At 37.9% G+C, this 12603-nt stretch overlaps 2 protein-coding genes across 2 annotated transcripts; one reads left to right on the top strand and one right to left on the bottom strand.

The window, feature by feature from the left end:
* Nucleotides 1-356: 356 nt before the first annotated feature.
* Nucleotides 357-7681, top strand: psme2 (proteasome activator subunit 2). The gene is made up of 11 exons (XM_039790848.1): nt 357-568; nt 849-881; nt 990-1052; nt 1134-1220; nt 3550-3598; nt 3676-3773; nt 3905-3973; nt 4056-4123; nt 4847-4901; nt 7159-7245; nt 7355-7681. Exons 1-11 carry the CDS (start codon nt 521-523, stop codon nt 7433-7435), a joined length of 738 nt encoding a protein of 245 aa, XP_039646782.1. The 5' UTR covers nt 357-520; the 3' UTR covers nt 7436-7681.
* Nucleotides 7666-11951, bottom strand: lsm5 (LSM5 homolog, U6 small nuclear RNA and mRNA degradation associated). Its single transcript, XM_039790849.1, has 5 exons — nt 11715-11951; nt 10297-10392; nt 10137-10164; nt 9973-10045; nt 7666-7930 (listed from the first exon to the last, which is right to left on the bottom strand). The coding sequence occupies exons 1-5, from the start codon at nt 11764-11766 to the stop codon at nt 7898-7900; spliced, it is 282 nt and encodes a 93-aa protein (XP_039646783.1). The 5' UTR covers nt 11767-11951; the 3' UTR covers nt 7666-7897.
* Nucleotides 11952-12603: the final 652 nt, after the last annotated feature.

Below are 12603 nucleotides of genomic sequence, written 5' to 3'. Positions count from 1 at the left end.
ACGTTTTATGTTCCGGCCCTACTTCCTGTCACGATTTGTATTTTTCAAAATAAAATATAAAAGCGTGACGTATTTTCCTTAAATTAAATTACACAATTTAGCAGTTTGCAACCTTTTTTTGTTCTTTCTTGCTTGTGCATTTACTGCGGGTCAATACACTCAACATATTATTTATTTATCTATTCTTATTGTTAGAAAATGATATAATAACAACAATAATACGTTTTATGTACTTATTGCTGTATTTTAACTAAAGTGTAAAGGCTGTAAATGACTTATTATTTTTAAAGTCTATGCTGTGAACTCAGGACACGTCCTACTTTCAGCGGAGGAGGGAGACAGTGGGAGGCGCAAACTGCATCATGCGACATCTAATCGAAAGCAAACTTGACAAGGAAATAAAAAAAATATCACTCGCGAGCCATATTGTCCTCTCCTGCACCTGCACACACTTCTAACTTAACTTGAAAACTTGAACAGACGCATTTATTTGTCCTCAATTCGAAAAGTCTGCTCAGTCATGTCAAAGAAATCAACAATGAAAATAAGCAGAGCGAGTGCAGGGAAGGTAAGTTGATCTCCTGTTAATGCAAAGGTACAGTAGGCTACGTGTGATAGCTCTATATGCTAAAATACTTTTAAATAACTGTTAATTGTATGCAGATAGTTTCTGACTTGTTAAGCACAAACGTGTTTTAAAACCGTCGGTTGTACTCGGTGAAGCTGCGGAAAGTCCCCTCCTGAGAGGAAAACGAAAGTAAATCCAAAAGGCTTTTGTAACATGAGTCAGCAGCTTAAATTATACGTTGTGGACGAAAAATATAATGTTTTAATCCTGTTTTCCACAGGTGGAAATCTTCCGCCAGTCCCTGTATAATGAGGTTTGTTAATTGAGACACACATTTATTCAGCTGTTTTTTTATTGTTATTATTATTATGTATTCCAAATAAGCACGTTTTGTAAGTGTTTCCTTTTTTTTAATTTTCAGGCAGAGAATCTGTTCTCCAACTACATCCCCCAGAAGATAGTACAGCTGGATGCTCTGCTGCTGGTCAGTTAGTTCAGTATTTGAACACACAAGCTCAATAACCCTTCACCTGGGAGCTCTCTTCATCTGTCTGTGTGTTTTCAGGATGATGCCCTCAGTATCACAGACATGTCCTCGCTGCAGGCTCCCCTGGACATCCCCATACCAGACCCTCCTGCCCCAGAGGAAGAGGTGAGACCGCTTCCATCCACCAATCTCACACCGCCAGATATCTTAACTCTCAGAGACCCACCATATACCCATTTCTGTTTGTTTTTTTACCTCCAAAATACCACAGTAAGACACTGAGACCTTGAGGGACACCATATATAACACATCCCTTATAATGCCCATATTTAATGCTGTCTTTTTAAAAACTTTATCCTTGCACTGCTATAGTTTTTATATTACTATGTATTGCGTTACCACCATAGAGCACCTTACTTTTTATTTAGTTTCTTTTCTTTTATTGGCCATATTATTCTTGTGGATTTATTATTTATCATCGTGTTTATGATTTATGTGTATGTTGTGTGTGATGTCTTTAAGCTACTGGGACCTTGAATTTCCCCTTGGGGATTGATAAAGTATATATCTATCTATCTAGAAAAATACATTCTGTGATTTGGGATCAAAAACTTTTATTTGACAAGATTTCTGTAAGAATTGCATTTGTCGGCAATTGGATGGCGAGCACTTCTGTTCTGGAAACTGATGAGAAAACCTCTCTTATGAAAGCCATACATCCTCTGAATTCACTCGGTCTGTAGTTTGTGTGTGTAAAGTTTCACGAGGCTGTGGTTATCCCACCAAGAGTGACGATTCTCTCTTGACCATTGGACAGTGATGTCGGCCAAGCTCGCCAGCGGTCCAGCAGGTCTCTTATTTTGAAAGATATTTAGGCATTTTATGCTTTTAATTAGACAGAAACAGTAGGTCTGGGCATTGTTCAAAAATATTTGATACCAATACTGTAACTTCGATACCAGTTCCTAAACAATACTTTTTTTTTCGATACAAATTTTATTAAACAAAAAGAAATGACACATTACATCACAAATCTTTTTACTTATTTTTTAGCTCCTACTACTAGAGTTTTTCCTGCGTATCTCTACGATGTGTAACGTTAGACAGCCAATCACAAGCATTATTCGATCTTGGAAGCAGCATGCTGCATGCCGATTGGCTCACTGACACTAATGAGATTTATTCGTTAGGTATTTTTATTGGGTATTGAATGACGAGGCATTTTTCGATACTCGATACTTCAGAGGCAATTCGGTCGGTGCCTTAAAAAGTACTGAATTTGGTACCCAGCCCTAAGAAACCGAGAGGAAAGACAGCAACATATACATATACATATACAAAGGGCCCAGAGCCGGACTCGAACCTTGGCCACTGCGGTTAGGACTGAGCCGTAATGGTGCGCACCATACCAGGTGAACTAGCGGGGTCTAGGTGACCTAAGATAACATTTTAACCCTTGTGTTGTCTTCCCGTCGACAGTGTAACTTTTTGTTTTTGAGAAGCTTTTTACAACGTTTTTGTCGATGTCCTTGCACTTTATTTGACATTTTTGTTGTTTTTTTCCCAACATTTTTGTCACTTTTTTTTCAACGTTCTTTTATCTGTTTTTCGTCAAATGCTATAAAATTGAATAAAACACCCACATTCAATGAAAGTAGTGAACTGATGATTTCATTTACTTGTGAAGAGCGTTGTATGGAACCATCCACGTTGTTTTTTTTTTTTTTGGACACTTTTGTTTGAAAGAAACCCAAATTTCTGATGTGGAAACTTTTTGAAAATGGGTCAAATTTGACCCGAGGACAACAGGAGGGATAAAATCCACAAATGCGGATTAAATACTTCCCATGCGTTAGCCAGGCTGCAGTTGACTTGTTTTGGTTCCCTTCCTTTCAGTTATTGGTTTTCCATCACCAGAGTGACGATCTTCCAAAGAGGGCTTGAGCCAACTTGTTGCATTCAGCTCTTAATAATTACATACAGGTGGAGGGAGTGAGAGCTATAATAAGAAGAGCCAAACCTGTCCTGTAGTCGGATTGCATTCTGGTCTATTACCCTCTGCATTGTAACCCAGTGTTGAGGCCTTGTCTTGTAGTGTCAAAAGTTTGAATACCTTTTTTTTTTTTTAATACTACAGTTGGAAGTATGCTTACACGGTGATATTCTGAAATATACTCTGTCGCCAATTTATTAGGTACGCCTAGCTAAAACTACTGCAGTCTAATACAACAGGCTAGCAGTAAATCCTCTATAAAGTTTATAATCACTTTTTGTTGAAGATGTATGATCATTTCGGAGGCTTTGTGGTGCTGTTGGACTGTTTTTGCATGATTGAGAGAAATGTTTCTGTTTTTTTTTCCTTCCCCATTTCTTTCAATGAGGGTAAATAACAGAAACACTTCAGTATATAAAGATAATCTCTTGTTTTACATACATGCCAAAAACCCCATCCTGTTATAGTTGTCGATTTGAACGAGTAAACTTGATCTCACAGGAAATGGAGACGGATAAGAATGAAGATGATGAGAAGAAAAAGAAGAAAGGTAAAGTGTTTTCTTTTATTTTGTATCTGCACACACGATAAGAGCATATGACCTCATGTCTCCTCCCTGTCCTCCAGCTCCAAAATGTGGCTTCATCAAGGGGAATGAGAAGATTATGATGCTTCTGGAGCGGGTGAAACCAGAGATCGTTGCTTTTAGAGAGACCATCATCACTGTAAGTGAATCGCCCTCACTGCGAAGATGAATGCTGAGCCACTTCTCTAAAACACCGAACAACGTTGACATGAACACGTCTGAGACGTTCACGGTGTTTGAGTAAAACGCACTTGTGCTCTGTTGCTGCAGGTCTCCTGCTGGATTCAGCACCTCATCCCAAAAATAGAAGATGGAAATGACTTTGGGGTCGCCATCCAGGTACGTCGTGTGCATCCGGTCACATTTCCGTCAAATTTTCTGAAGTTTTTAATGAATTATTAGCTATTGTTTGTCACCACAGGAGAAAATCTTGGAGAGAATCACTGCAGTGAAGACCAAAGTTGACGGTTTTCAGACCAACATCAACAAGTAGGTCGGGTAGAAATGTGGCATGTGGGTGATTACGTCTCGTTTAGTTTAGTAGACAAGCACTGAACAGCACTTTATTTAGAAATGTAGTATTTATAGACTAGAGCCCGACCGATATATATCAGCGGGCCGATATTAGGCATTTTCCAAACTATCGGTATCGGAATTTATAATGGCTGATAAATGAATATATATTTTTTTAAATATTCATTTATAAATTATTCTGATAAATGAATATTTAAAATGTTTTATAAAAACGGACAAAACCCCCTTCAACCATTTTTTTTTTGTTATTGTGTTTTTGGTCAAAGGACTGTAAATTTCATATCTTAAGTTTGTATTTTTATACATTTTATTTATCAGAACGTTAATATATTTTGATGTTTCTCTGCTCTGTTTTGACAATAAAACAAACACGTTTATTTTTCGACTGCATTATCATATTATTTTATTGAGGACTCATAAATAACTACAAATAACTGTTAGGGAAATCTGTTTATGTTTTGTTACGCCTTTCTGGATTATTTTTTTTAAATATATATCGGAATATCGGATTTTTAAATCGCCAAATATTTGTATCGATATAGGCCTTAAAAATCCTTTATTCGTCGGGCTCTATTATAGACTTGAAAATCAGAAAACGTATATTTTGTAAGTGGATTTTTGGATTTTGGACACATATTTCCTGACTTTGCTTAAAACCATTTCTGTTAAATGATCCAGGTACTTTTCAGAGAGGGGGGATGCGGTTGGAAAAGCTTCCAAAGAGACTCATGTGGTGAGTGTTCACAATGTCCTTCTCTTATAGTAGCAGTCTGGTGAATATCTACCCTGTTCTCACTGCTAACCCTGCTGTTGTCCTCGGGTCAAATTTGACCCGTTTTCAAAGTTTCTAGATCAGAAATTTTGCTTTCTTTTAACCAAATTGCCCCGAAATAACATGGATGGTTCCATACAACGCTCTTCACAAAGGAAATTAAGGATCAGATCTATATTTTCATAGAATTGTGGGTGTTGTATTCAATTTTATAGCATTATCCTGACTAAACTTTGACAGATCTGTGATTATCCATTACCTTCATTCCTCTGACCTTAACCATTACTCTAAATCATTTATAATTTCTTTTTTCTTACACAAAAATTAGAAAATTTCATATAAATGAGGTTTATTGACCATAAATTCCAAAAATAAATATAAAACTAGTGCAAATAAATAGGTCTAGTGGTGAATATACTGGTGTCAATGTAAAAAAGTGCCAAAAACGTTGAAATAAGCAACAAAAACGTAAAATAAAACTAAAAGAGTGTTAATTTTGACCCGGGAGGACAACACAAGGGTTAACAAATCCCATTAAAATATACCATGGACACACACACTGTAGTTTATTTTGACCCAATCCCACACACACACACCATCCAGTTGCCACAAATACTCACTAGAGCAGTGGTTCTCAACCTGGGGGTCAGGAACCCCAAGATGGTCGCAAGAAAATTTCCGTGGGTCGCCAGATAGTTGGGGAGAAAAAAAACCTGTAATAACGTATTCTAGACTGAGGAATGTTTTTTTCCATTACTGTGTGAGTTTGGTGCCTGGAACACAGAAAAGGGTCTGAAGGTGGGTCGGGGTAGAGGAACAAGTCACAAACACATCACAACTCCACAGAGCCTGGAGCACACTGGACAGGGCTACGTGCTAGCTACTACAACTCAAACTAAACTGTCATTAAAGCAAAGCCTCATTTGTTTACATGTGTAAACTGGAGCATTCACAAAAATCACTCAAATTCAGTGGGGGGTGCCGCGTAGAAACAGCTGTTTACACTAGTTTGCAGCTCTTTTATTGTCGGTGCGAACAGTGATGGGAGTAACGCGTTCCAAAAGTAACGCAATTACAGTAATGTATTCCTTTTTGCTGTAACACAGTAATATAATGCATTACTAATAAAATGTCGGTAATATTATATCCGTTAAAATCTAATTAACGCGAGTTACAATGCATTTTAACCTGACCTTTAGAGGCGTTTTTTTTTTTTTTAAGAATTCACCAACACTGCAAAACATTTCAGCTTTAAAAAAAAGAAAAAAGTCTGCGAGTGTTATTTCCTGTTGCTGGATTCGGTGGTTGAGATGACTGCAGAGACGGATACATTTGCGAGATGGACATTATTTTCAGGAGTTATTACGCTGCGTTGAAGCGAGCTGTCCCGTCACTGTTCCCCGTGGTCAGAGCCAGAACCAGAACCAGAGACGGTAACTGACAACATCTGTGTCCTGTCAGCGGCGACAGCAATGTGCCCGAGCAACTGACAGATAACAAGTCTTGCTACACATAATATCATTACATGTTATCAGCGGTGGAAAGTAACTATACCGTAGACTACTTCGATCCAATTGTAAGGTACTTTTAATTATTAATTTGTTCTCCTACTTATTAGGCTACTTCTAGTCCACCACAATACAGAGTCAAGTAGGCTACTGTACGTTTTACTTAACTATTTACTTTATAGCTAAAATAATATGAATAAATGATGATGTATAGAGTGGATAAAGATGACTTTGTTGATCCGGTGGTGAAATTCACAAGCTACCTGCCAAGTCATACTTCCGCTTTTATTTTGGTGAAAGTAACTCAAAAGTAGTTTCAAGCATTACAATTCAGAGACAGTAATATAACAAATTAATCTCAAATGACAGTAACTTGTAATCAATAATGTATTACATTTTGGAAGTAACTTGCCCACGCTGGCTGCGAACACCAACTTTATCATATTGGGGGGGGTCGTGACTCCAAAAGGTTGAGAACCACTGCACTGTAACGCCAAATGTGGATTAATCCGCCACTGAAAATAGTCACTAACAAATGCTCTATTTCCTCCTTTTTTTTTTTTTTTTACAATGAAACCATATTTGTGAGCTGTTTTTGAAGGATTGAAGTCAGTAGGAACCAGAAAGGCTGATTTAAGACCAGCCTTGATCTTTTAAAGCTTTGATAAAGTTATTAGAAATAGCTTGAACTCTGCTTTCTCTACCCGCAGATGGACTACCGCTCGCTGGTCCGCGAGAAGGACGAGGCCATCTACTCGGAGATCAGAGTCATTGTTCTCGACATTCGCGGCTTCTACGTAAGTCGGACTGATCCGAGTCAGAAGGATTGACCAATGACAACTGTCAATCAAAAAAAAATATATATATATATATATTTAAACACATTTTTCTATCTGTTCACTGTAGGCCGAGCTTTACGACATCATCAGCAAGAATCTGGAAAAGGTGACCAATCCAAAAGGAGAGGAGAAACCTTCCATGTACTGAAGCTGGAGGGGTGATGTTCGGGAGGGACGGATTCTACAACTCAACTATTAATCAACTGTCTGTTCAGTAATGCTGCATGTGCATTACTCAACCTTTTACTATTTCTCAAAAATAACTGAATCAGGGTTATTCAATTTCTGCTGTTGTATGAAAACACTCTGGTTCTGTACAGACACTTGCACTAAATTTAAGTTGTACAACTGTGAGTTAAAAAAAAAGAAACCAATAAAGACTTTTTTTTTTTTATTTGTAAAAAGAAAAAGGGTTTTTTTTTTCATGTGTGATCCACTTGTCATTTAACCATTTTGTTAACAAATACTCAATTAGGAATCTTACAAAAATATTTCCCTCCTTCAAAATCAAGAAGGGGAAGACCAATAACATGATAAAGTAAGGAACAACATAGGAAGAGCATAAATCCACAACACAAATCTGCCTCAGCCTTCGGTGATGATTCTCAACTCATACTTCAGGACCTTCTCCTCCAGGAATGAGCTGCAAGAAAGAAAAGACATGGATAGAAATCATGCTGCGAAGGTCTAAAAACACACAAACAGGTCGTGTGAAGGTATACAGTGCTCATTGTGCTTTTTCCCCCTTTCCTTTATTGTGTTAAATATCTTTTTTGTGTGCATGTAATAGGTTTAAAAAGTGAAAAAGTCCATCCTAAAAAGGGAGTTACCGTCTCCCACACTAAACACTTTTACATTACATGTCATTCAGCTGACGCTTTTATCCAAAGCGACTTCCAATTAAGTGCTTTCAACCTTGAAGGTGCAAACTCCAGACAAGTAGTAAGTGCAAGTACATTCGCTTTAAATAAGCAAAACTACAAAGAGCCGTATGAAAGTGCAGCTTCAAGAAATATATATATATGTATATACACACACACACTTTTTTTTTTTTTTAATCCGAGGTGCAGTCGGAAGAGATGTGTTTTGAGCCTTCGGTGGAAGATGTGTAGGCTTTCGGCCATCCTGATGTCAATAAGGAGCTCATTCCACCATTTAGGAGCCAGGACGGCAAACAGTCGGGATTTGGTTGAGAGATTAGTTCTCCCTCGCTGTGAGGGGGCAGCGAGCAGGTTGGCTGATGCAGAGCGGAGTGGGCGGGTTGGGGTGTAGGGTTGGACCGTGTCCTGGCTGTAAGCTGGGGGCTGATCCGTTCATGGCCCTGTATGTAAGTACTAGTGTCTTGAAGCGGATGCGGGCAGCAACTGGTAACCACTGGTAACCAGTGAAGAGAGCGGAGGAGCGGTGGAACTTGGGGAGGTTGGAGAAAAGCCGAGCTGCTGCGTTCTGAATGAGCTGCAGGGGCTGGACGGGCGCATGCAGGCAGGCCAATCAGGAGGGAGTTGCAGTAGTCTGGACGTGAGACGACTAGAGCCTGAACCAGAACCTGAGCCGCCTTCTGCGTTAGAAGGGCGCGTATCCACTGTTCACCATCTGCTCCAAACAGCTCTATTGTAGTCCAGTCTTTACTTCCGTGACAAACGTGCGTCACTTTGGAACACACGTTGTAATAGGCTCGTTTGAGATGAACTGCGCCTCGCTTATATATAAAGTGGACGAGAGCTCGCTTATAGTGGACGAGAGCAGGCGGCAGCGGCAGGGGGCGGTGACGAGCCGGACAGCTTCCAGCTGTTTCCAGCAGCCTTCAGGCTGAACAGGAAGTCACAGAAACACTCACATCCTGTTAGGTCCGATTCCGATTTAATAAAATCTTATCAGACCCATATATCAGCTTGTACACAGTCTCCAGTTGTTTTTATTAGGACAAAGTAGCTGTCAACTCTACATGCAATCTGTTGCTGATGTTACTAAATAACAGACTGTAGATGATCCGTAATCTGAACCGATTTAGTCTCTCTGACTTCTAAACGTCACTATCAGCCTCACATGTGTTCTGTACACAATAAGCCTTTTTAAATCAGACAAACAAAAGTTTAGCTACATAAAACGTCATCATGCCGAGTTGATTCTGAACCAATCAGCTGTTAGATCAGCAGAGAGGCCGGCGTTTCCCAGCATGCCCTGGGTCCGCCTGGGTCTTGCAGTCGGTGGAAAGCAACTGCGCTGCCTGCGTCTCGAACCTGCGGCCGCCTTGATCTCGTGAGGTTATTGTTGCCCACGCGTGCGTGACGTCAGAACAAGTCGGGATCAAGTCGGACACAAATCTAACCGGCGTGCATTGGGCGGCGATCAATTTTGCGCAGACCTGGCTCATCTCGAAACGAGCCTCATACCTAGCTACTGCGCATGGGCGACTCCCAACTAAGATGGAACAGAAGTGAGATGTCTCACTCTGTAGCTAAAACAGAGAGCTCGACACACAGGGTGAAAAGAGGAGCTGCAGCAATGTGCAGTACAACACAAATATGGTGTTTTTTGAAAATTAAACCATGTAAACCTATTCTGGTACAACCTCTAAATACAATTATGAACCTGAAAATTAGCATAATATGGGCACTTTAAGATACACCTGTGAGCCTATAACATGAATGCAATGATACCAAAACATGCACAATATTTACATACCATGGTGATGTTATTGCCATTGAGAAGGATTTGGTCCAGTTTGGTTATCCTCCGTCCCTCTGGTGTGATTTCACTGTGACAAAGATATATATTAATGAGTTAAATCAGCAACAGGTGCCCTAACAATGACTGCAATTAATGCCAAAAACAGGAGGTGTACTTACAATTCAGTCACATCTTCCAGGACCATGTCTAAAAGACTGAGTGAAGGACGCAAACTGGGACAGTTTCAGAGAAAACGGCAAAATAATGCGGCACATGAAAGGTGAGACAATGTGTTTTTGTTTTTTTAACTAAATATATTAATAAATCTGGAAAGGATACTGACAAAGTCGTCAAAACCCAGCAGGGTGCCGACGATTTCTTTATCCGTTTTCATGACGATGTGAATTCGGGAGCCGATACATTTGTCCACAAGCTCTGAAAGATTAGAAACAAACTGAAATTAAAGATCCAGCAATTTTCTATCGTTTTCTTTTTGCACAATTCTCAATTTCTTGCGTTGCACACTTTCGTAGGAAATCCTGTTTGTATTAGAGCTGAAATGATAAGTTAATTAACAGAGACTTTCATCTGTAACTTTTTTAATAATTGTTACATTTCAGTAATTTTTTCAAGCAAAAATGCTTTTTAAAATGTGAGGATTTGAGGCCTTTTTGTAATACAGACATACACACATATATACATATATATATATATATATATATATATATATATATATACACACACATACATACATACATACATATATACACACACACACACACACATATTATTTATATATATATATATATATATATATATATATATATATATATATATACACACACACATATATATATATATATATATATATATATATATATATATATTAATTTTTTTTGATTTCAGACTATTGGTCAGACGTCCAAGACATTTGGAGATGTCAGCTTAACTCTGACAAAATATGATGATCAATGTATTAACTGAGACACTAATCACAGATGAATATATAATGAAAACAATCAATCAAAACCGATTTTGGGCTTCAAAAAATAATAAATATTAATTATCAATCTGCTGGTTATTTATTGTCAGATGCACAAAAGTGAAAGAAGCAGTCATTGTCACTGAAAATCTCTGGCTCCATCCAACAACGCTAATTAAATTAGTATTAAAAAAATAAATAAAAATCACAAGTAAAAATCGAATCTAAGAGATAAGATAGTGCAAGTTAAAATACAGGGATACATATTGACATAATATAATGTGAAGTAGGGTCATATAAATGTGTGGAAGACAGGAATTGCAAATGAATAAGCTGCATGTAAACTTGAATGTAGTAAATGTATGTAAATGCATAGTGAGAATAACATAGCTGACCAGGATATTTACATAACAAATATCTTATTTAACTCAGTAACGTTAGATAACAGCCTTTTTTGGACGGTGACATCTTCAAACAAAGACATACATTTAAACCTGATAGCAGACAAACTGTACAGTAATTCACTAGGACGTTTTAGGAATTAAATTATATGCAAGTTGATAATAAAATTAAAATGCCTTAGTATCTGCTGCAGAGACAGCTAACGTTAACTTCCAATCGTGCGCTTGTCTGGAAGCATGGTGCTAACGCTAACTAACAAAACGTAATATTTGAACTACCGCCTCAAACTCCAGACACTTCATTCTGACTTTTAATACTGATTCATAATCAGCTAATTAAAACAGAAAGTCGGCATTTATAAGAATTTACAAACCAAGTGGGAGCAGCTGTGACGGATTTGTTACTGGAGTCGCCGCCATGTTCATTCAATGAGCAGCAGTCAGAAGCAATCGACACAAGAACGTCACAAATCAGACGAAAGCCATCGATCTCGCATCAACGAACGGTTATCCGAAGCAGTTTGTCGTGTACATTTTCGCATTCATCAGAAATCGAAGAGATAAACACAAACTAAACTAAAAAACTAAATAAAATACACAACTTAATAGAAATAACACAAATGGAAAAGACCCGAAGATTAAATGATGTTGGTCAATCTATTTCCACACGATGGCGCTGGTTGTGCTGGGTGGTCAATACATGACGTCATCCTTTGACTCCAACAAAGATGATAGAGTCAAGATAATTCCCCACCGCAGTCTCTGTGGTCTGTTAGTCCCATAGACTTAACAGTCTATGGTTAGTCCCAGTGGTCGATGGTAATAAATACATAACCTAAATACCATTAAATAGGCTACGTATGTGTACATAGTGTATCGCGTTTTAATTTTAATTTTATTATAAAACAATGTATTTCATATACCCTGGATTTAATCAGTTTTGTTCGGTTATTTATTTATTTATTATAAAACAATCAATGCTATATACCCTGACTTTTTAATCCGTTTTGTTTGTTTATTGTGTTTTTTGTATATAGTCTACCCTGGCTTTATCTCTGGTCTTATTAGTTTTGTTCATTTGATTTATTTATTATAAAATAGTTTATTTTATATGCCCTGGCTTTATCTCTGATTTATTCAGTTTTGGTCGTACATTTGTTTTATACATATGTTTTATACTTTTTGTTCTGTTAATAAAATGAAATAAAAACACATATTATTATTTTTTTTAAGGTGTAAAATCCTATTCAGTCCGTAGGGACT

This window comes from Perca fluviatilis, chromosome 22 (genome assembly GCF_010015445.1).
Source record: "Perca fluviatilis chromosome 22, GENO_Pfluv_1.0, whole genome shotgun sequence".
In the NCBI taxonomy this organism is placed as follows: Eukaryota; Metazoa; Chordata; class Actinopteri; order Perciformes; family Percidae; genus Perca; species Perca fluviatilis.
This window is presented reverse-complemented; position numbering and strand designations above follow the sequence as displayed.

What these genes read in the sequence shown, in the direction of transcription:
- psme2 (XM_039790848.1), top strand. Translation starts at nt 521, where the DNA reads ATGTCAAAGAAATCAACAATGAAAATAAGCAGAGCGAGTGCAGGGAAG. An exon ending in GCAGAGCGAGTGCAGGGAAG is followed by an intron (nt 569 to 848) that starts GTAAGTTGATCT and finishes TGTTTTCCACAG; the next exon opens with GTGGAAATCTTCCGCCAGTC. An exon ending in CTCCTGCCCCAGAGGAAGAG is followed by an intron (nt 1,221 to 3,549) that starts GTGAGACCGCTT and finishes TTGATCTCACAG; the next exon opens with GAAATGGAGACGGATAAGAA.
- lsm5 (XM_039790849.1), bottom strand. Translation starts at nt 11,766, where the DNA reads ATGAACATGGCGGCGACTCCAGTAACAAATCCGTCACAGCTGCTCCCA. An exon ending in GGGTTTTGACGACTTTGTCA is followed by an intron (nt 10,165 to 10,296) that starts GTATCCTTTCCA and finishes TCAGTCTTTTAG; the next exon opens with ACATGGTCCTGGAAGATGTG. An exon ending in CTGGAAGATGTGACTGAATT is followed by an intron (nt 10,046 to 10,136) that starts GTAAGTACACCT and finishes TCTTTGTCACAG; the next exon opens with TGAAATCACACCAGAGGGAC.